The 25,127-nt window shown below is 40.9% G+C and overlaps 1 protein-coding gene across 4 annotated transcripts in view; it reads left to right on the top strand.

The window, feature by feature from the left end:
* The window catches only part of C2H2orf76 (chromosome 2 C2orf76 homolog), a 115,155-nt gene that overhangs the window by 69,482 nt on the left and 20,546 nt on the right, over positions 1-25,127 (top strand). For all 4 annotated transcript variants that reach the window (XM_069577805.1, XM_069577804.1, XM_069577807.1 and 1 more), the window contains exon 4: positions 23,008-23,058. In XM_069577805.1, the coding sequence (XP_069433906.1) occupies positions 23,008-23,058 (51 nt within the window). The remainder of the gene's footprint in view (positions 1-23,007; positions 23,059-25,127) is intronic.

The following is a 25,127-nucleotide window of genomic DNA, read 5'->3' as shown; positions in this document are numbered from 1 at the left end:
TTTGTGCTCGACCCACAGATTTTCCATCAGCCCATACTCTAGGATTTACATTTTGTTCAACTAAAGGGAGAGAAAGGGAGGGCTCCGTATTCATGAAAACAGAGGCATGGACCTTGCTCAGTATATCCCTCCCCAAAAGGGGTGAGGGAGATTCTGGCACAGTCAGATACTCGTGTAAAAATAGCACAGAATCCCAGTTGCAAGATAAAGAATAATTGAAATAATACCTTTTGGCTCATCCAGACAGTCCCATTATGGAAGTGGATCGGGAAGAATGTGGGCCAGGGGCTTCAGTAAGCACAGAGTAAGTTGCCCCATTATCTAAAAGGAAATCGATGGATTGGCCCCCCACAATTATTAATACCCGGGTTCCTCAGGTATAATTAGGTATAATTAGGACGGGAGCTTGTGTGGGGACCCCTGGGCACCTTCAGTCCTGATTGTCTTGAGAGTCTGACCCTGGAGTGTGGTCCTTTGCAGACATGAAGCCAGGGGTGGGGGTGGGGTGGGGGGTGGAGGGGGGTGGCTTAGATGCCTGAGGGCAATCCCACTTGAGATGCCCCTCCTTTCCACAGTAATAGCAAGCCCATCCCTTTTCACCTGGGTCCCTCTGGGCATTTTTCTCTGGCTGTTTAAGAACGTTTTTCATAGCCATTGCTAAAGCTTCCGTCTTTTCCTTGGTGTTCTTTTTTTTGCCTTTCTTTCTTTTCCTCATATTCCCTACCATAATAGACCATCTGAGCCAGTTGTAACAGAGTATCTAAAGACTGATTTGGTCCATACGCCCGTTTTTGTAGCTTATGGCGGATATCTGGAGCCGACTGAGTGAGAAATCTATCTTTTAAGATCACTTTTCCTTCTTCACTTTCAGGATCAATCTCAATGAATCTGCGAAGGGCTTCTCTTAGTCTATCTAGGAATTTACCGGGAGCTTCCTTCTCCTCCTGTTCTATGTCTGCCAATTTGCTATAGTTTAAAGGCTTAGAACGTGCCTGCCTGAGTCCTTCAAGAATGCATCTGACAAAATGACTCTGACCCCATCTTCCTTTAGCTGAGTTGTAGTCCCAGTCTGGTTCTATAGTTGGGACCGCCTGATTCCCAGTGGGGAGGGCCGCTATCTTGTCTGCTATCTCGTCCTCCCTCTTCCCTACTGATTCATTACCAAGCCATTCATCTCCATAAGCAACTGCTTTTCCCAAAACTCGAGTCTTTGAGTCAGGAGTCAGCATTTGTCCCAAGATATACATCACATCCTTCCAAGTAAGGTCATAAAGCAGAGTAACACCTTTAAAAGCTCTAATATATTTTTCTGGGTCCTCTAAATAGTCTCCCAGATCCTCCTTGATTCTTTGTATTTCTTGATAAGAAAAAGGCTTATTAACTCTCATAGACTGATTATTTCTCCCGGTGGGTGTTTCATGAAGAGGCAACAGCTTGTGTGGCTGTTCCTGTCTCTCTGGCTGCTCTGCACATATGATCCCAGGGATAGATTGGAGAAACCTGTTTTTCTTTTTCTCTTTGTCTCCTGTCCTCCATCTCATCTCTAACTTCGATGGTCTGAGTTTCTACTGAAACCAGAGTAGTCTGAGGTCCTACTGAGACAGGAGTTGTTTGGACCTCCACGTGGGCAGTTTGAATCTCAGTTTGGATTTCCACTGAGACAAAGGCAACCCTTCTAAGGGGGGTTCTCTGGTTTTCAGTTTGCTCAGCTTGGAGCCCTGGGTATGGGGGCAAAGTAGGAGGACAGGAGGGAGCTGAAGGTTTCACGCCCAAATCTATACCCTTAGGACATAAGTCTGGCATATTCCGCAGAGAGAAAAAGGGCAACACACGTGCTACTTCTACCCACTTCCCTTGTTCCTTGCAGAACCGGTCTAATTGTAAAACAGTATTATACTCAAGAGACCCTCCAACTGGTCACCTTTCGCCGTCCTCCAGTGGATACCGTGGCCATGCAGTATCGCATAGGAAGACCAGGTGTGTCTTCTTTAAGCCCTGGGGATCAAATCTATCCCAGTTTTTCAAAGGAGTGAGGCTGAAATTGTTAGCTCCCATTTGTAAGAGAGAAAAAAGTGGCCAGCACCATTTTTCTACCAGAGGCATCCCTGCTTGCTCAAGATGGGGGTGTAGACAGACTTTACACCAAAAGCTTTTCCTTCCTGGTCAGACTTAGTCTGTCCCTTACCGACACAGGCACCGTCTTCAACCCTCCCGGTTCTACCACCGAGATGGGGTGGGGATGCACCGGGGTAGACCTGATAGCATCTCTACCTGATGTCCAGCTCTTCACGGTCAACCTTGCTTGCCTCTGATGCCACCCGGGGTGCAGTCAGAGTAACCCCCCGGAATGCCTCCCAAGCTAAGACTGCTGGGGGAAACATTCGTCACCTGAGTGCCTGTGTACGACCCTGAGTATATTCCTGACCAATAAGACCAATACGAACATAAAGCTGAGATGTTCTTTTCAAGCATCACCACACCAGTATGAGAGCCGCCTCTGGTCCACTAAGAGCCAGCATTACCAAAGGAAAAAACCCATTGCAGTCCCAATCTGAGTAACCTTCAACCTCAGAGATGTTCTTGGAGCTAGAGCTCCATCTAGTTTCTGAACTTCCGATTCCTAGGCGAGGCTAGGTGCTTTGTTAACTACCAATCCAAGTTTGGGACCTAAGCCACAGTACACAGTAACAGTATAGATCACAAGTCCTTTGAAAGTCTAAGATCTGATAGATTAGGTTAGTACTTCTAATTCCCAAGGAGTTATGAAATGATCAAAGAGACCGAAAAAAGTTTGACCGAGAAAGGAGAGTTTGGTCCACACGCTTTGCCCATTTCTGGTTGGTTCCCAAAGGAGACATGGGGTGCCTCTTGGCATTGGCAGGTCGGTATAAACCCCCGACAGGTTTCTGCCATAAGTCCTATGAGATCACCGTGGAACCGCAGAGCAGGGCTCCTTACTTGCTTCATGCAGGGAATGTCATTCATTCACACAAGCACACCATAGAGTTAGTAAAGCACAGCAGAAAACGTGTTTGCTAAGAGAACAAAGAACTAGAGCTCCAAGCATCCTTACCTTGTCCTGAAGGATCCCAGACGAGCCCCCAAGATGAAAGGTTGTTGTTGAATCATGACGCCGGGATTCTTGGCTCTCGGAGGAGAAGAATTCAATCCGGGGCCAGAGGTGAGGCTTGATTGCTCAGAGCTTTTGTGTAATAAAGTTTTATTAAAGTATAAAGGAGATAGGGAAAGCTTCTGACATAGGCATCAGAAGGGGGCAGAAAGAGTACCCGCTTGTTAGTGTTAGCAATGAAGTTATATGCTCTCCAATGAATCCAAAGAATGTCTGGAGGTTGTAAAGACCTCACCAGACCTACTCCCATAATTTACATTTTAAGATAACAGAAATAGCCAGAAGGTTTAATCCAGAGGCTGTCCTCAGGCAGAATACATTATTGTTATATAATCCTTGTAAAGAGTAGGTATACTCCCATAATTTACAGAATTAGCCAGTTCAGTTCAGTCGCTCTGTCTTGTCTGACTCTTTGCGACACCATGAATCACAGCACACCAGGCCTCCCTGTCCATCACCAACTCCCGGAGTTCACTCAGACTCACGTCCATCGAGTCAGTGATGCCATCCAGCCATCTCATCCTTTGTCGTCCCCTTCTCCTCCTGTCCCCAATCCCTCCCAGCATCAAAGTCTTCCCCAATGAGTGAACTCTTCGCATGAGATGGCCAAAGTACTGGAGTTTCAGCTTTAGCATTATTCCTTCCAAAGAAATCTCAGGGCTGATCTCCTTCAGAGTGGACTGGTTGGATCTCCTTGCAGTCCAAGGGACTCTCAAGAGTCTTCTCCAACACCACAGTTCAAAAGCATCAATTCTTCGGCGCTCAGCCTTCTTCACAGTCCAACTCTCACATCCATACATGACCACTGGAAAAACCATAGCCTTGACTAGACGGACCTTAGTCGGCAAAGTAATGTCTCTGCTTTTGAATATGCTATCTAGGTCAAAGGCTTTGGCATAGTCAATAAAGCAGAAGTAGATGTTTTTCTGGAACTCTCTTGCTTTTTCCATGATCCAGCGGATGTTGGCAATTTGATCTCCAGTTCCTCTGCCTTTTCTAAAACCATCTTGAATATCAGGAGTTCACGGTTCACATGTTGCTGAAGCCTGGCTTGGAGAATTTTGAGCATTACTTTACTAGCATGTGAGATGAGTGCAATCGTGTGGTAGTTTGAGCATTCTTTGGCATTGCCTTTCTTTGGAATTGGAATGAAAACTGACCTTTTCCAGTCCTGTGGCCACTGCTGAGTTTTCCAAATTTGTTGGCATATTGAGTGCAGCACTTTCACAGCATCATCTTTCAGGATTTGAAATAGCTCAACTGGAATTCCATCACCTCCACTAGTTTTGTTCGTAGTGATGCTTTCTAAGGCCCACTTGACTTCACATCCCAGGATGTCTGGCTCTAGATGCGTGATCACACCATTTTGATTATCCGGGTCATGAAGATCTTTTTTGTACAGTTCTTCTATGTACTCTTGCCACCTCTTCTTAATATCTTCTGCTTCTATTATGTCCATACCATTTCTGTCCTTTATTGAGCCCATCTTTGCATGAAATGTTCCCTTGGTATCTCTAATTTTCTTGAAGAGATCTCTAGTCTTTCCCATTCTGTTGTTTGCCTCTATTTCTTTGCACTGATCACTGAGGAAGGCTTTCTTATCTCTTCTTGCTATTCTTTGGAACTCTGCATTCAGATGCTTATATCTTTCCTTTTCTCCTTTGCTTTTTGCTTCTCTTCTGTTCACAGCTATTTGTAAGGCCTCCCCAGACAGCCATTTTGCTTTTTTGCATTTCTTTTCCATGGGGATGGTCTTGATCCCTGTCTCCTGTACAGTGTCACGAACCTCCGTCCATAGTTCATCAGGCACTCTATCTATCAGATCTAGGCCCTTAACTCTATTTCTGACTTCCACTGTATAATCATAAGGGATTTGATTTAGGTCATACCTGAATGATCTAGCGGTTTTCCCTACTTTCTTCAATTTGAGTCTGAATTTGGCAATAAGGAGTTCATGATCTGAGCCACAGTCAGCTCCTGGTCTTGTTTTTGCTGACTGTATAGAGCTTCTCCATCTTTGGCTACAAAGAATATAATCAATCTGATTTCGGTGTTGACCATCTGGTGATGTCCATGTATAGAGTCTTCTCTTGTGTTGTTGGAAGAGGGTGTTTGCTATGACCAGTGCATTTTCTTGGCAAAACTCTATTAGTCTTTGCCCTGCTTCATTCTGCATTCCAAGGCCAAATTTGCCTGTTACTCCAGGTGTTTCTTGACTTCCTACTTTTGCATTGCAGTCCCCTATAATGAAAAGGACATCTTTTTGGGGTGTTAGTTCTAAAAGGTCTTGTAGGTCTTCATAGAACCATTCAACTTCAGCTTCTTTAGCATTACTGGTTGGGGCATAGACTTAGATTACCATGATATTGAATGGTTTGCCTTGGAGACGAACAGAGATCATTCTGTCATTTTTGAAACTGCATCCAAGACTGCATTTCAGACTCTTTTGTTGACCATGATGGCTATTCCATTTCTTCTGAGGGATTCCTGCCTGCAGTAGTAGATATAATGGTCATCTGAGTTAAATTCACCCATTCCAGTCCATTTTAGTTCGCTGATTCCTAGAATGTCGACATTCACCCTTGCCATCTCTTGTTTGACCACTTCCAATTTGCCTTGATTCATGGACCTGACATTCCAGGTTCCTATGCAATATTGCTCTTTACAACATCGGACCTTGCTTCTGTCACCAGTCACATCCACAACTGTGTATGGTTTTTGCTTTGACTCCATCCCTTCATTCATTCTTTCTAGAGTTATTTCTCCATTGATCTCCAGTAGCATATTGGGCACCTACTGACCTGGGGAGTTCCTCTTTCAGTATCCTATCATTTTGCCTTTTCATACTGTTCATGGGGTTCTCAAGGCAAGAATACTGAAGGGAATGGTTTGCCATTCCCTTCTCCAGTGGACCACATTCTGTCAGACCTCTCCACCATGACCCGCTCGTCTTGAGTTACCCCACTGGCATGGCTTTGTTTCATTTAGTTAGACAAGGCTGTGGTCCTAGTGTGATTAGATTGACTAGTTTTCTGTGAGTATGGTTTCAGTGTGTCTGCCCTCTGATGCTCTCTTGCAACACCTACCATCTCACTTGGGTTTCTCTTTCCTTGGGTGTGGGGTATCTCTTCACGGCTGCTCCAGCAAAGTGCAGCCACTGCTCCTTACCTCGGATGAGGGGTGTCTCCTCACTGCCGCCCTTCCTGTCCTTCAATGTGGGATGGCTCCTCTAGGCCCTCCTGCATCCAGGCAGCCACCGCTCCTTGGATGTGGGGTTGCTCCTCCTGGCCACTGCCCCTGGCCTCGGGCATGTGGTTGCTCCTCCCGGCCACTGCCCCTGGCCTTGGGCACCAGGTGGCTCCTCTTGCCACTGCCCCTGACCTCGGACGTGGGGTGGCTCCTCTCGGGCACCGCCTCTGGCCTCGGACGCGGGGTAGCTCCTCTCGGACGTCGCCCCTGACCTTGGAAGCGGGGTAGCTCCTCTCGGCCGTTCCTGTGCCGTCGCAGCCTGGCACTCTTGGCTTCTGCCCCTGACCTCGGACATGGGGTAGCTCCTCTCAGCCACACTTAGTGCACCGGCTGGTCGCAGCCGCCTGTGCTCAGTGCGCCGGCCGGTCGCAGCTGCCTGCGCAGAATTAGCCAGAAGGTTTAATCCAGAGACTGTCCTCAGGCAGAATACATTGTTGCTATATAATCCTAAAGAATGTAGAGAAGGAAAAAGAGTTTGTCCTTTCTTCCTCCTTGAGAATTCCAGACCCTTCTCTCCTTGGGGACCCCTAGACTTCTTATCAACCTGCCTAGGAAATGACTCTCTCACTAACAATGAAAAATCAGAAAGAGAAATTAAGGAATCAATCCCACTCACCATTGAAACAAAAAGAATGAAATATCTAGGAATAAACTTACCTAAGGAGACAGAAGAACTGTACATAGAAAATTATAAGACACTAGTGAAAGAAATCAAAGATGACATAAACATATGGAGAGATATTCCATGTTCCTGGGTAGAAAGAATCAATATTGTGAAAATGACTATACTACCAAATGCAATCTACAGATTCAGTGCGATCCCGATCAAATACCAATGGCATTTTTCACAGAACTAGAACAGAAAATTTCACAATGCATATGGAAACACAAAAGACCTTGAACAGCCAAATCAGTCTTAAGAAGAATGGAGCTGGAGGTTTCAACCTTCTTGACTTCAGATTATACTACAAAGCTACAGTCATCAGGACAGTATGGTACTGGCACAAAAACAGAGATATAGACCAATGGAGCAAGATAGAAAACCCAGAAATAAACCCATTTGGGATTCTTTTATTGTGTTTCATAACACTGGCAATTTTGAATAGTACAGGCTAGTTTTTTTGTAGAATGCTTCCCTCAGGTGGGGTTTTCCAGTGTTTTCTCTATTAGATTTAGGTTATACTTTTGGCAGAGAACATTGAAATGATGCTGACTTTCAGTGCATTTACACCAAGACACACATGCTGTCAAATGGCCACATTGCTGACAATGGTGACTTCAATCAGCTGGTTAAGGCACAATCAGATTGATTATATTCTTTGCAGCCAAAGATGGAGAAGCTCTATACAGTCAGCAAAAACAAGACCAGGAGCTGAATGTGACTCAGATCATGAACTCCTTATTGCTGAATTCAGACTTAAATTGAAGAAAGTAGGGAAAACCACTAGATCATTCAGGTATGACCTAAATCAAATCCCTTATGATTATACAGTGGAAGTCAGAAATAGATTTAAGGGACTAGATATAATAGATAGAGTGCCTGATGAACTATGGATGGAGGTTCGTGACATTGTACAGGAGACAGGGATCAAGACCATCCCCATGGAAAAGAAATGCAAAAAAGCAAAATGGCAGTCTGGGGAGGCCTTACAAATAGCTGTGAACAGAAGAGAAGCAAAAAGCAAAGGAGAAAAGGAAAGATATAAGCATCTGAATGCAGAGTTCCAAAGAATAGCAAGAAGAGATAAGAAAGCCTTCCTCAGTGATCAGTGCAAAGAAATAGAGGCAAACAACAGAATGGGAAAGACTAGAGATCTCTTCAAGAAAATTAGAGATACCAAGGGAACAAATATTTCATGCAAAGCTGGGCTCAATAAAGGACAGAAATGGTATGGACATAATAGAAGCAGAAGATATTAAGAAGAGGTGGCAAGAGTATACAGAAGAACTGTACAAAAAAGATCTTCATGACCCAGTTAATCATGATGGTGTGATCACTCACCTAGAGCCAGACATCCTGGAATGTGAAGTCAGGTGGGCCTTAGGAAGCATCACTAGGAACAAAGCTAGTGGAGGTGATGGAATTCCAGTTGAGCTGTTTCAAATCCTGAAAGATGATGCTGTGAAAGTGCTGCACTCAATATGCCAACAAATTTGGAAAACTCAGCAGTTGCCACAGGACTGGGAAAGGTCAGTTTTCATTCCAATTCCAAAGAAAGGCAATACCAAAGAATGCTCAAACTACCGCACGATTGCACTCATCTCACATGCTAGTAAAGTAATGCTCAAAATTCTCCAAGCCAGGCTTCAGCAATATGTGAACCATGAACTTCCAAATGTTCAAACTGGATTTAGAAAAGGCAGAGGAACCAAATTACCAACATCCGCTGAACCATTGAAAAAGCAAGAGAGTTCCAGAAAAACATCTACTTTTGCTTTATTGAGTGTGCTAAAGCCTTTGACTGTGTGGATCACAAGAAACTGTGGAAAATTCTGAAAGAGCTGGGGTTACCAGAACACCTGACCTGCCTCTTGAAAAACCTGTATGCAGGTCAGGAAGCAACAGGTGGAACAGACTGGTTCCAAATAGGAAAAGGAGTACGTCAAGGCTGTATATTGTCACCCTGCTTATTTAACTTATATGCAGAGTACATCATGAGAAATGCTGGGCTGGAGGAAGCACAAGTTTGAATTAAGATTGCCGTGAGAAATATCAATAACCTCAGATATGCAGATGACACCACCCTTATGGCAGAAAGTGAAGAAGAACTAAAGAGCCTGTTGATAAAAGTGAAAGAGGAGAGTGAAAAAGTTGGCTTAAAGCTCAACATTCAGAAAACTAAGATCATGCCCATCACTTCATGGGAAATAGATGGGGAAACAGTGGAAACAGTGTCAGACTTTATTTTTTGGGGCTCCAAAATCACTGCAGATGGTGACTGCAGCCATGAAATTAAAAGATGCTTACTCCTTGGAAGGAAAGTTATGGCCCACCTGGACAGCATATTAAAAAACAGACATTACTTTGCCAACAAAGGTCCGTCTAGTCAAGGGTATGGTTTTTCCAGTAGTTGTGTATGGATGTGAGAATTGGACTATAAAGAAAGCCGAACACCAAAGAATTGATGCTTTTGCACTGTGGTGTTGGAGAAGAGTCTTGAGAGTCCCTTAGACTGCAAGGAGATCCCACCAGTCCATCCTAAAGGAGATCAATCCTGGGTGTTCATTGGAAGGACTGATGTTGAAGCTGAAACTTCAATACTTTGGCCACCTGATGCAAATAGCTGACTTATTCAAAAAGACCCTGATGCTGGGAAGGATTGAGGGAGGAGGAGAAGGGAACGACCGAGGATGAGATGGTTGGATGGCATCACTGGCTCAATGGACATGTTTGAGTAAATTCTGGGAGCTGGTGATGGGCTGGGAGGCCTGGCATGCTGCAGTCTATGTGGTCACAAAGAGTCGGACACGACTGAGTGACTGAACTGAACTGAAGGTGATAGCTGCCAGGTTTCTCTACTGTAAATTTTGATTGTACTTGAAAAGTAACTTGTTAGGGATACATTCTGAACTACGTGAATGTCCTTTACTTCCCAATCTTTCATCCACTAGTTTGATGATTCTTGCCTGAATCAGTTATGATGTTCAGCAAACGATGATTCTTCTTATTCCATCATTCCTTTTACATATATTAGTTGTTTTTCTACAGTAAGGAAGATCTTTTTATCCTACCCCCCATTCCTGCTCCTGCCCCATTTATTTAATCTTCGGTTTATATCATTGTGCAGTCAAGGATACTTACTTTATTCAGAGGATTATAATTCTTTATTTTTATTTTATTCTGATGGTCTAATAATCCTCATTTTGGCTGGGGGTAGCCAAAAACACTGTTCAAAATTGCCAATGAAAGACAATAAAAGAGTCCTGAATGAAGAAATTAATTCAGATGAAAGGAGCTGAACTAACGTTATGTCCTTGGATTTTCTTATGTTACAGAAAGAAAGGACAAAGCTCCCTGTCCTTTTAACATGTCCACATCCTTCTTTGAGCACTTCCTTACTTTTTGATCTAAGATGTTCCAGATGTGTCCTGTTCTTTCTCTACCCCAGTCTTGGGATCAGTCATTTCTCTGAGGAGCTGTGATTCCATTACTGGAGAATGTTATTGGGAAACCACAAACTTGGTTTATATGTGTGCAATATAAATGTACATAGTTAACTTTTAAAAATGTAGTGAATTCTTGACATTTTGCTTCCTGATTGACTTTGTAATATTTCTAAACTCTTCTCCCTTTTTTTTTTTTTTTCCATCTAATTCAAGTGGTTTTACTGCTCAGTGTTACTTGCCTAAGAAGTAAGCATGGTGTTTTAACTCATAGAGAAGACAGGCTAGTCACTCTACTTGTTAGGGGGAGACTGAGAGTTGGTACTAAGGTATTGCCAATTACAGAGTGTCCTGTTTTTGAAAGGCTATCACCGAAAGTATATTCAGATTTTGAAAGAAAAACAAATCCCTACTTTTTTTATTTTAAAATCTTTGTGTGTATTATGGGTTACAGTGTTTCTTAGTACAGTAAGTGCTCTGCTTGGTACAGTGCAGAATAGATCCTCTGAAGCCCTTGAGAACAAGATGTAGTCTTCAGGCTGCTCCAGTGCCAAGGGAAGATGTATTCTCCCCAGTGTCACTGTGTTCTTTTCCTTCCCAAGTACCGCAGAATTGCTCCCCATTAGAGCAGTGGTGTGGATCACTGCAAACACTCAGCACAGCCTACTCACATCTTTCACCTGTTACTTGTTTCTATTAATATTGTGCATGTGGGAAATGTGTTCCACTGATTAAAAGGTAAACTTTGGGCTTCAGGCCTTTCTGAGCTGTGTGTTCTGTGCCTGCCTTTGTCCTCTAATTTGAGGTACAGTGGAACTCTGCAAAGTTAGTGAATTTACCTTTTATGAATTGTGTACATAACAAAGACCAAATAGCTTATTACTGAGGGATGTTTGAACTAATTTGTGCTAAGAGCTTTACGTAGATTTTTCTCATTTCATCCTCACAGTATCCTTCTAAATTAGGAACTGTTATTATCTCCATTTTGCAGATGAAGAAACTAAAGAACAGAGAGAGAAGTTGAGAAGCTTGCCTGAGATTACATGGCAAAAACAAGGCAAAGCTGCAATCCAGCCCTTGCAGTTTAGCTATACAATCATGTACTCTTAAACAGTACACTCAGTTGCCTCTTTATTCTTCTCTATTACTTTACTTGTTTAAAATAGAATCTCTGAAATAAATGGATTTGCTTAGAGTCAAAAGAGTCTTTGAATTTAGTTCATCATGCTCTACTGTTTTATTTTTAGTGGAAGTATAGTTGATTTACTGTGTTTCAGGTATATAACAAACAGATTCACACACATATTCTTTTTCAGATTCTTTTCCATTATAGATTAGTATATTGAATATAGTTAGCTCCCTGTGCTATACAGTAGTCCTTGTTGTTTAAATGTTATACATAGTAGTGTGTATCTGTTAATTTCAAATTTCTAATTTATCCTTCCCACCCTTTCCCCTTTGATAACCATAATTTTATTTTCTATGTCTGTGAGTCTATTTTTGTCTTATAAAAAAGTTCATTTGTATTATTATTTTAGATTCCACAGATAAGTAATGTCATATAATATTTGTCCTTCTGTGTCTGACTTAACTTCATTTAGTATGATAATATCTAGGTTCATCCATATTGTTGCAAATGGCACTACTTTGTTCTTTTATGTGGCTGAGTGATATTCCATTGTATGTGTATACCACATCTTCTTTATCCATTCCTCTGACGATGGACATTTAGGTTGCTTCCATGTCTTGGTTTTGTAAATAGTGCTTCTGTGAACATTTCAGTTAAGACTTTTTGTCTTTTTTGCACATGTGCCCAGGAGTGGGATTCCCAGATCATATGGTAACTCTGGTTTTAGTTTTTTAAGGAGTTTCCATCCTGCTCTCCATAGTGACTGCACCAATTTATATTCCCACCAACAGTGTAGGAGGGTCCTGTTTTCTCCACACACTCTCCAGCATTTATTATTTGTAGAATTTTAAAAATATTTCACTTATATATTTATTTGGCTGCAACAGGTCTTAGTCTCTGGGCATGTGGGGTCTAGTTCCCTAACCAGGGATTGAAGCCAGGCGCCCTGTACTGGGCACACAGAGTCTTGACCGCTGGACACCGGGGGAATCGTCTATTTGCAGACTTTGAGGGTGGCCATTCTGACTGGCCTGAGGTCTGGTCTGTTCTCATTATAGTTTTGACTTGCATTTATCTAATAATTAGCGATGTTGAGCATCTTTTCATGTGCCTGTTGGCCTTGCTTTAACGTTTTGAACACTGAAAGCTGGAAGGATGCTTGACATCGTGGCATAGAGAATCTTGTATAGAAACTGAATGTTGATTGTGGTGAATGACTTTTGGGGGTTATTTTAGATGCCTTCTTGCCTTTCCAGCCGTCCTTTTGATAAATCACTTTTGCCATCCATAGCTTAACGTGGTCTCTTCCCGTAATTGTCTTTTTCTCCCTCAACCAAGCAACTTTGGTTAAATTGGATTGATTCTGCCTTGAGAATCATTGAACCACTATATCATGCCATTAAAATCTAAAGTTGTGTAAATAGAACAAATAAGTGTAGTGGATGTAAACTAGCATTTATGAAGTGAAGTCACTCAGTCATGTCTGACTCTTTGTGACCCCATGGACGGTAGCCCACCAGGCTCCTCCATCCATGGAATTTTCTAGGCAAGAATACTGGAATGGGTTGCCATTTCCTTCTCCAGGGGATTTCCCCAACCCGGGGACTGAACCCAGATCTTCCGCATTGCAGGCAGATGCTTTACCATCTGAGCCACCAGGGTGTAAATATAATAATACATGATTGTATCCATGTATAAGCATATAAATATAATAAAACAAATCTATTATTAACATAGGGGAAATGGATATTGATCATGTATTACTTTATATAGATGACAAAATTTCAGAATAATATACAAACCAATTATCTAGACTGTATGACATTTTAATTATTTGTTGATCTGGCATTTTAATACTTTGCAATACTTTAGATTTGGGTTCTGAATGTAAAATCATTTCATCTATTAAATAAAGAAAAGCTGTGGAGATTTTATCCAAACTTCCAATTCAGAACTCAATTGCTTATACCCGGTTACTCCTGGTGAACTGTTACTTTGTAGAGCAGTCTGTTCTGTTAGGTGACTACTAGAATAGTTAGAAAAATTTTCCTTATCTTTTAAATCTTTATTTATTTGTTTATATTTAATTCTCCCCTCCACAGTTTCCCTATTATTAACATATTAGTATGCTGCATTTATTGCAATTAATGAACCAATATTGATGTCTTATTAACTACGGTCCATAGTTGATTCCCTGGTGGCTCAGATGGTAAAGCCTCTGTCTATGAGGCGGGAGACCCGGGTTTGATCCCTGGGTTGGGAAGAGCCCCTGGAGAAGGAAATGGCAATCCACTCCAGGACTGTTGCCTGGAAAATCCCATGGACAGAGGAGCCTGGTAGGCTACAGCCCATGGGGTCGCAAAGAGTTGGACACGACTGAGCGACTTCACTTTCACTTCACTATAGTTGATTCAGGTTTCCTTAGTTTTTACTGATGTCCTTCTGCTGCTCCAGGATCCCAGCCAGGATACTACATTACACTTAGTTGTCACGTCTCTCTAGGCTCTGTGAACTGTGGCAGTTTCTCAGGTTTTCCTTGTTTGAGGACTTCGACAGTTTTGGGGAGTACTCATCAAGCTTACTGTAGGATATCCCTCTATTGGAATGTGCCTGATGATTTTTCTCATGCTTAGACTGGAGTTGTGGGTTTTCGAGAGGAAGATCACACAGATAGTGTCACTTTTTTCACATCACATCATATCAAGGGTACATATTTTCTAAATGATTTGTGGTTGTTGATGTTGACTTTGACCACTTGGCTAAAGTAGTACAGGTTTCTCCGCTGTATCACCGGTTACTCTGGAATCTCCCTGTTCATAAGGTACTCTAAGGAAGGCACTATGCACAGCACACAGTTAAGGAGTGGGGAATTATGTTCTCCTTCCTTTAGTGTGGAATATCTACATAATTTATTTGAAATTCTTTTGCATGGGAGATATTTGTTGCTCAGATTGTTACAGATTTGGTCACTGAAAACTTCCAGTTGTCCTCTGTGCCCCTTGGACGTATGCCATCTGTGTGTGGTTTTTAAGATGGTCCAGGCTAATTTTGTGTATTTCCCGTGCCAATCCTAGAACCAGCCATTTCTGTAGGAGCCTTGGTTGCTTTTATTGGAGAATGGTTTTAGACCAAAATCTGGGTGCTAGGTATGCTCTTCACTACTTTAATTTCTTAGGCGTTCTTGACAGAACAAGGAAATATGTCAACCTGTGTATTTATCAGTTCAGTTCAGTCGCTCAGTCGTGTCCGACTCTTTGCGACCCCATGAATCGCAACACGCCAGGCCTCCCTGTCCATCACCAACTCCCTGAGTTCACTCAAACTCATGTGCATCGAGTCCGTGATGCCATCCAGCCATCTCATCCTCTGTTGTCCCCTTCTCCTCCTGCCCCCAATCCCTCCCAGCATCAGAGTCTTTTCCAATGAGTCAACTCTTCACATGAGGTGGCCAAAATACTGGAGTTTCAGCTTCAGCATCAGTCCTTCCAATGAACACCCAGGACTGATCTTTAGGATGGACTGGTTGGATCTCCTAGCAGTCCAAGGGACTCTCAAGAGTCTTCTCCAGCACCACAGTTCAAAAGCATCAATTCTTCGATGCTCAGCTTTCTTCACAGTCCAACTTTCACATCCATACATGACCTCTGGAAAAACCATAGCCTTCACTAGCTGGTCCTTTGTTGGCAAAGTAATATCTCTGCTTTTCAATATACTCTCTAGGTTGGTCATAACTTTCCTTCCAAGGAGTAAGCATCTTTTAATTTCATGGCTGCAGTCACCATCTGCAGTGATTTCGGAGCCCCCCCAAAATAAAGTCTGACACTGTTCCCACTGTTTCCCCATCTATTTCCCATGAAGTGATGGGACCAGATGCCATGATCTTCGTTTTCTGAATGTTGAGCTTTAAGCCAACTTTTTCGCTCTCCTCTTTCAATTTCATGAAGAGGCTCTTTAGTTCTTCTTCACTTTCTGCCACAAGGGTGGTGTCATCTGCATATCAGAGGTTGTTGATATTTCTCCCGGCAATCTTAATTCCAGCTTGTGCTTCTTCCAGCCCAGCGTTTCTCATGATGTACTCTGCATATAAGTTAAATAAGCGGGGTGACAATATACAGCCTTGATGTACTCCTTTTCCTGTTTGGAACCAGTCTGTTGTTCCATGTCCAGTTCTAACTGTTGCTTCCTGACCTGCATACAGGTTTCTCAAGAGGCAGGTTAGGTGGTCTGGTATTCCCATCTCTTTCAGAATTGTCCACAGTTTATTTTTATGTATGTATAAATATTTTCATATTTACTATCTGAATCTGTATGTTAAATGTGAGTTCTTACTGGTGCTTCCAACTATAATCCATTATCACGTGGATCATTTCAGCCTTCTCTGTTTGCTTATCTGTACATCTTCACTCCAGCTGTGAGAAATCTGGCTCCTATCATCTGCCATCCATTTACTTACCTGTTTAATTCCAAACACAAGCTGGAGTCAGTTGCCCAAAAAATCCCCCATGCTTCCATCTATTCATCCTCTTTGCAAGCCCCTGACATCCACTGATCTTTTTATTGTCTCTAGTTTTGCTTTTTTCCAGAATATCATGGTCTTGGAATCATATAGTATGTAGTCTTTTCAGACTGGCTTCTTTCACTTAGAAACATGCATTTAAGGATTTTCTGTATGTTTTCATGGCAAGTCCTATCTTCTTAACCTCCTTTAACCTGGAACAGGCCTCACCTTCAGTTATCTGTCATTTTATTGATTTTTTTTTTTCGAGAAAAGTCCAAATCTGAGTTTTTATAGAATGCCCCACAATTTGAATTTGTCAGATTGTTTTCGTATGATTAGATTCAGATTAGACATTTTTGACAGGATTACCATGTAGGTTGCAGGTTGACAAGTCACGAGCTATGGGTCAGTCTGACCTTCCCCCTGTTTTTATAAAGTTTATTGAAACACAGCCACACCCATTGATTTACATATTATATGTACTGCTTTTGTGTTTCAGTGGCACTTACATAGTTGTGACAGAAACCATGTGGCTCACAAAAACTAAAATATTTTTTACTGATCTTTACAGGAATAGTTTGCTGATCCCTAACGTTGGTGATTCCTCCTCATTGCATCATATTAGGAAGCACTTGTTATTGGTAGTATTTATGAACTTACTGGATCAGCCGTTTGTTAGAGGATTAAACTGAGGAATGGCCAAATGGAAAATATGCATCGGACAAAGCATGGGGAAAGGGGTGGAGCTTCTGTGCCCTCCTGGCGGGCACCATTCTCCCTTGTGTCACATGCGTTCACCAACCTGGAAGCTCTCGTGATAGATGTTTAAGTCATTTGGTTAAGATGCTGTCTATTAGATTTCTCTGTTGTAACGGTATCTTTTCAACTCATAAATGGTTGAGACCATATGTGTATGTTGTTTCCATTAGTTTTAGTATCTATTTTGTTTTTAAATTCATCTTTAAATTTTTTGGCCACACCAAAACAGTTCCTCAACCAGAGGTCGAACTTGTGCCCCCTGTATTGGAAGCCTGGAGTTTTAACCACAGGACTGCCAGGGAAGTCCCGGTTTTAGTATCTATTGATGATCTTTACCCAAATCTCTGGTAGCTGCAGCAACTGGGTTTTTTTTTAACTCTGTGACTCCTTCTGTGTTTATTGTTTAGCATTTTTTCTGTAAAGAGGCACTCCCCTGGTGTCCCTCCTATTTAGAAAGAACCAGGATAATTTTATAGTAGCAAAATCATAGCACATTATCACCTTATCACAAAGGGACCATTCCTTCAATACAGTGTTAGGGTAATACTCTCTTGTTTGTATTACAAATGTACTATAAATTCCTTAGTTTAAATATTCCATAAATTTAAAACACAAGATAATACTTTAAATTCTGTGGCTATGACTTAACAGAGTGAAAATATAGCAATGAAGAAAGTGATGCTAACTTAAGGATAGTTAGTGGTTACTTCTGGGAAGGGAGGTTGATGGTACTAAGGAAAGAAATCCTTGATTTCTGCCAAACATCAACATGAATCAGCCATAGGCATACTTATGTCCCCTTCCTCTAGAGCCTCCCTCCCACCTCCCACCCTTTCCCACCCTTCTAGGTTGTTATGGAGCCCTGGTGTGAGTCCCCCGAGTTGTACAGCAAATTTCCATTGGCTGTTTCACATATGGTAGTGTGTATGCTTCTACAGCATCCACTTCTGTTAGAAACTGTTTCAGGAAAGTTGGAGTAGAAGGGAACTTTCTCTACCTGATTAAGGATATTTGTGAAAAAATGATACCCTACATCATATTTAATGGTGAAAGACTGAAGACTTTCCTCCTAATATAAGGAACTAGGCAAGTTGTTTTCTTAGAAATTGCTTCTATTAAACACTGTGCTGGAAGTTCTAGCCAGGTCAGTAAGACAAGGTAGAGAAATAAATGGCATCCAAGTTAGAAAGAGGTAAAATTGTCATTATTCACTGGTGAGTTGATTATCTTTGTTGAAAATCTTGTGGAGTTTATAAAAACACTACTGGAACTAGTAACTTGAGCTTTTAGCAAGGTTGTAGGATATAAATGAATATATAAAAACTAATTATGCAGTATACAGTTGGAAACTAAAAAAGAATAATAGCATCCAAAAAATTGAAATAGGGTATATTTGATAAGAGTTGTAAGACTTTTGCACTGAAAACTCTAAAACATCACTGAGAAGTTTAAAAAGACCTAGATAAATGGAGATATACTATGTTCATAGATCAGAAACCTCAATATGGTTAAGACGTCATGACTCCTCAAAATAATGTATGGATTCCAATCCCAATCAGAGTCTCAGCAAGCTTTCTTTTTTCCTTCAGATAATGTCTACTTATTCTAAAGTTTATGAATAAGTTATTCTAACGTGTTCAAAAATTATAAGGAAAGTAAAGACATAATATATAAATAAATAATGATATAAATAAATCACAGAAAGAAATAAGTTGGAAGAGTTGCACTATCTGATTGCGTGACTTATTACTATAAAGCGGTGGCAGGATTCAGTGGTATTGTTATACAGATGACATGTATATCGATGAAAAATAGTCTTATACATATATGTTTAATTGGTTTTTGATCACAGCATTTTAGGGGGAAGCTGTCATCTTTCTAAAAAGGAGCTGAAACAATTGGATATTCACATGCAAATAAATGAACTTGAACTCTCACCTCTTGCCATACACGAAAAATGATTTGAGATTGGTCAAGGCCTAAATTTAAAATCTGAAACTATAAAAACTTCTGAAAGAAAACATAAGAGAAAATCTTAAAGACTGATTTTGCAAAATTTCTTAAAGTACAATGAGCCAAAAAAAAAAAAAAAATCTAGCTAGGGTTCATCAAAATTAAAAACTTTCGCTTTTTATAATACACTGTTAAGAAAATGAAGAGGCAAACCACAGACTTTGGAGAAAATACTTGTAAAGCATATATCCAACAAGGAATTTGTGTCTAGAATAATAGTAACTAAAGAAAGAGACCAAACTCTTAGTACTCAAGTTATATGACATATAACCCAGTTAAAAAATGGGCAAAATATTTGAACATGCACTTCATCAAAGAAAATGTATGGACGACGAATATGCACATTCAGTGATACTCATCATCAGTCTTTAGTGAAATGCAAGTTAAAACCACAATGAGAGCGTAACACACCCACTTAACATGACTAAAATAAGAAAGCTTTAGAAGTTAAAAACCAAGTTTTGGGCTAGGATGTGAAAGAACTGGAGCTTCTTATATGTTGTTAGTGGGAGCGTTAAAAAGGTACCACTTTGGAAGATGATTCAGCAGATTCTTGACAAGTTAAACTTACGAACCTACCATACAACCCAGCCATTCCACCTGTAGGTGTAATGAAGGTGTGTGTCTACATATGAATACTCACAGCCGTATTCATAGCGGTACAAAATGGGAAACAACCTTTTTCATAAGGAAGTGTTCGTTCTTTTTCTCTTCCTCTTCATTTTTATATGTAAAGTTCACTTCACCAGAATGTGTTTAACATCTATTCTTTCTTTTCTTTTTCCACCGCAGAAGATACCAGCTTTAGTCCTACCCTTCTTAGTGTGGCAGATGGAAGTTGGGAGGGCTGGATTCTAGTCCTGGCTCTTGACACTTTGGGCTGATCGACTGCCTTCTTGGGACTTCAGTGCCCTAACCTGCTGATGAAAGGGATTAAATGATACATTTTTACTCATGTCTGTTTTAGAGCACCTGCCGTGTGCCAGGCACTCTGTTAGGTTTTGGCAACATGATGAAGGAAATAGGCTGTAGTCCTTGCCCTCATTGGAACCAGTATTTATTAACATATAATGTGCCAGGCACTGTCCTATGTTTTGGGAAGACAGGCCATTGTGTCTTAATCTCTAGGAACTTATGAGTTAGTAGAGAAGAGAGACCAAACTAAGTAAACAGAGCTCTAATTGTAAAAAATGTTATGAGTGGAGGACTATGAGAGGAGACCCCTCTTTTAGTAGGGCTGTCCTGGAAGGCCTCTTTGTGGAGGTGACCGCTGAGCTGAGATCCACAGATGGAAAAAATGGCTCCTTTCATGTCTGTCATAGTCTCTTCTCCAGAAGCCTAGACCTCTGAGGTCCAAGGGGGGTGATTTGTGTCCTGACTGTAGACGTCTCTAAATGAGAATAGTGTCATGGCACTGTTTCTTCTGTGCCTTAGTCCTTTCTTCAGGGAGTTTTGCTGTCTAGTTTAGGAAATACAAATGGCAATAAATTAAACAGATTTAATTCTTCTTTCTGATATTTAGTCAACACTTCTTTGGCCTATAATTCAAAAGTAAGAAGCAAAAGATAAAATGAAGTTCTGTGCTCTGCTAAGGCTGAAACAGGTTTCAGATGGAGGTTGGGCAGGCGTGTGGACTCCACAGACAGGTTTCCTTTGGCCTACAGCATTTTTTTTTTGGCTGCATTGGGTCTTAGTTGCTGCACATGGGATCTTCATTGTGGCATGTGGGCTTGTTGCCCTGTGGCATGTCTTGCCTGGGAAATCCCATGGACAGAGGAGCCTGGTGGGATACAGTCCATGGGGTCACAAGAGTAGGATATGACTGAGGGACTACACTACCACCATTGTGGGGATCTTAGTTCCCCAATCAGGAATACACCCTGTGTCCGCTGTGTTGGAAGGCGAATTCAACCACTGGATAACCAGGGAAGTCCCTGCCTACAGTATTTTAAAGTGAAAAGTGAAAGTGAAGTCACTCAGTGTCCAACTCCGACCCCATAGACTGTAGTCTACCAGGCTCCTCTCTCCATGAGATTCCCCAGGCAAGAGTACTGGAGTGGGTTGCCATTTCCTTCTCCAGGGGGTCTTCCCAACCCAGGGATCGAACCCAGGTCTCTTACATTCCAGGCAGACGCTTTAACCTCTGAGCCACCAGGGAAGCACCTCCCCCACCCCTACCCCAGACTTAGTGTTTCCATTTAAACCTTTAGGTGACCAGTTAGAATGAAGGGACTGTACTCCCTTTAATGGGATGCTTGCTCTTACCTCACGGCCCTTCTGTTTGCCCAGCCTCACTCAGTCCTGTCATCTGGTTGTCCTCCTGTGATTGTGTTTGTCTAAGAATCATCTCAGCAGGTTTTCATTTTGAGTCTAAATATGCTTGGGACTGGCTGGCTGTGAGTCTGATCTCTGGGTGTGGGGCTGGGTGATTCTAGCATGTGGCAGGTGAGATCATAGCCCTAGCTGTGAACACATATTTGTTACAGGATTCACAGGGAGCGTGCCCTCTCAAGAGTGGGGACTTGTCTCAGTAACTTCTTATTTTCCCTGTCTCTGGAATACTTGGTAGTGGGTACTTTAAATGCTTGAAACATAAATGAATAAATTATATTTTAATTTTGGTATTTATTTGACCTTTAAATTTTGGGCTTTCCTTGTGACTCAGTGGTAGAGAATCTGCCTGCAATGTAAGAGATGTGGATTTAATCCCTGGGTCAGGAAGATACCCTGGAGAAGGGAATGGCTACCCACTCCAGTATTCTTGCCTGGAAAATTCCATGGACAAAGCAGCTTGGTAGGCCACAGTCCATGGGGTTGCAAAAGAGTCAGACATAACTTAGCAACTAACACTTTTTCACTTTTACTGACCTTTAAAATGTTAAATGTACTTGAACACTTTCCCTAATTCGGATGTGTAGGTTTCTAAAAAAGTTTTCTTTGGTAACACATTCCTATGGTTTTTAAGGATGAATATATAAAAGGAATACGGTGAAAAGTCTCCTTCCCACTTCTGTTCTTTATCTGACCAGCACCTCATGCTCTCTCCCATGGAAGTATAAACAAAAGCAAATACATATTCTTATTTTTCCTCTCTTTTATTCAAAAGGTAGCATACTAAAAATAATGCTCCGCCTTATGCCTCCTTTGCTCTTTAAAAAAAATTATTTACTTATTTAATTTTTGGCTGCACTAGATCTTTGTTGCTGCGCACAGGCTTTGTGTAGTTGCGGCACGCGGGGGCTACTCTCTAATTGCTGTGCACAGACTTCATTGTGGTGGCTTCTCTTGTTAAGGAGCACCAGGCTCTAGAGCGTGGGTTCAGTCATTGTGGCGCACAGGCTTGATTGCTCTGTGGCATGTGGGACCTTCTGGACCAGGGATTGAACCCATGTTCTCTGTGCTGGCAGGCAGATTCTTTACCACTTGGACCACCAGGAAAATCTTGCCTTGTTTACTCTTGACGCGTCTTGAAGATCTTATGTTAGTAAAGAGCTTCCTTCTCCTCCTTTTTTGGTTGTTTCACTGGTTGTTGAAAAATATGTTTAGACATATTATAGTTTATTTAGGAAGTCCCCTCATTGAAAGACACTTGGATTTTCCTAGGCATTTGCTAGTGCAAACAGTGCTACAGTTAGTACCTTTGTTTAAGTCATTAAGTCACACACACACACACACACGAATGTGCAAATTATATTTCTATGGTAAATTCTCCAAGTGGAATTGTTATGTCAAAGGATATATGCATATGTAATTTAGATACATGTTACTTAATTTTCGTCTGTAAGGGTTGTAGTTTAATTAATTATTAATGAAAACTAATACTAGTGTTTGAAAACACTGTTTTAAGAAAATTTTATAGTCTCTTTGCTGAGTTAGAGTAGTTACATTATAGGTTATATGAATTTTGATAAGAGTGATAAGATTGTTCTAGATCTTTGTTCTGCTACTGACCCCAAGGGATTCTCAGACTCATGTGCTAAATGAACATCAACTATATAATAATGTTTCATTCATACATACTATATATTTCAAGTGTATGTAGATCTATTGTATAATAAAATGCCAATTCTCTTAATACTATGACTATTTGAATATTTTATAATAAAAATACTCTTTATCTTACAGACATCCCTTTGAGGACCAGCCTCCCACCACCATTCAGAAATTATAAATATGGTAACCAACTTTTCTTATTCTTTTAAAACATATAATTTCACATTAGTTTTATTTTGAAGTGAATTTAAATTTGGTTTTCAAAAATGAGTTTGCAACCTGTATATAAAAACCAATATGGAAGTTCTTTAAAAATATAGGAATTCTAGCATATCGTTAAAGTAAACACTACTTGTGTCATCAAGTGGCATATTTATGAGGAATAGCATGTTTGGAAAACTATTTGAAATGAATTTCTTTGTCAGATAGTCAGAAAAGGAGAAATGATTAAAGACAGGGAATTAAAAGAAGAGATTTAACATTTTAGATGTCAATAACGAGTATGTTGGCTTCCCTGGTGCCTCAGTGGTAAAGAATTTATATGCTAATGTAGGAGCTGCTGCAGCTGCTGCTGCTGCTGCTGCTAAGTCGCTTCAGTTGTGTCTGACTCTGTGAGATCCCAGAGATGGCAGTCCACCAGGCTCCCCTGTCCCTGGGATTCTCCAGGCAAGAACACTGGAGTGGGTTGCCATTTCCTTCTCCAATGCATGAAAGTGAAAAGTGAAAGTGAAGTCGCTCAGTCGTGTCCGACTCCTTGAGACTCCATGGACTGCAGCCTCACAGGCTCCTTCGTCCATGGGATTTTCCAGGCAAGAGTACTGAAGTGAGTTGCCATTGCCTTCTCCAGCCAACACAGGAGAGGCAGATTCAATCCTTGGGTCAGGAAGATCCCCCGGAGAAGGAAATGGCAACCCACTCCAGTATTCTTGCCTGGGAAATCCCATGGACAGAGGAGCCTGGTGGGCAATAGTCCATAGGGCTTTTAGCAAATGAGTCGGACTCTACTTAGCTGACTAAACAACAAAAGCAGCAACTTGAGCGTGTTACATAGTAATTTTGTATGTTGCAATTATGGACTTTAAAATGTAGTAATAAGTCAAGAAACTAGGTTTCATTATTCATTATAAAGATGGTACAGTTATTAATCTTCAGGATAGTGACACTCACCAAACTTTGGATTTGAGACTTCACTTGAGAATTACGATGCACCTAATAAATATTTCTGTTAATTGGTGCAGACATTTTAAAGCATAAATTTTTAATTACCCTAGATCATTTCTGGAGTGGTTTTTAATTCTGCTGCCATTTGTTAGAGCAACTTATGACATAAAATACTTTGAAATCACAATCTTCACCGTGTGTATGCATTTTAATATTCAGAGACTAATTGTGAGGTCACAAGGGGTAGTCACGCAGAAGTTAAAGGCACTGAGTCGAAAGTACTTTGATTTATTGGACTTAAAGAATTTACATACTAAATATTGAATAAGAGAGAGAAATAAAAAGCATGATTAAGTAATTATGAAACTTTTCAGTTCTGTCTTTCACGGCTTTCAAAGTGTCAAGCCTTGAAATAAAAACCTTAAACTTGAATCTGCCTTCAGATACCACTTCAGATTAGCATAGTTACATGTGGGTTCCCTTTTTTACATGCTGTGGATATGTATTCAAACTATGTTCCATGGAAATTATTTTGAAAGATAAGTTTTAGATAATGAAATTATCAAAATATCTGGGTACTAATCATCATGATGGTAAATAATGTATTCCTTCAATTTTTCCCTTTGTTGGTATTTGTATATTTAGGTGTGATGTTGGGTACGTATATTAGTTTGTTAATAGGTGGAGTATCTTCTTGTATTGATTCTTTTATCATTTTATAGTGTCTTTCTTTCTTTATGGCCTTTGTTAAAAAGTCTGTTTTGTCTGGCATGAGTATTTTGCCACCCCTGCTTTCTTATCCTTTTTGTTTGCATAAAATATCTTAAAAAATCTTTTTTTATTTATTAATTGAATTATACTTAATTTATAATTTGTGTTATATAACAAAGTGACTCATATGTATGTATGTATGTACTTATGTGTGATTATGTTTATCCCAGGACATTGAATATAATTTCCTGTGCTATACAATAGGACCTTGTTGTCCATCCATTCTATATGTAATTTTTGTATCTACAAAACCCAAGATTGCCGGGAGAAATGTCAATAACCTCAGATATGCAGATGACACCACCCTTATAGCAGAAAGT

This window comes from Ovis canadensis, chromosome 2, assembly GCF_042477335.2.
Source record: "Ovis canadensis isolate MfBH-ARS-UI-01 breed Bighorn chromosome 2, ARS-UI_OviCan_v2, whole genome shotgun sequence".
Taxonomy (NCBI): domain Eukaryota; kingdom Metazoa; phylum Chordata; class Mammalia; order Artiodactyla; family Bovidae; genus Ovis; species Ovis canadensis.
Note: the sequence above shows the minus strand (reverse complement) of the source record. Positions and strands in the feature narration are given on the sequence as shown.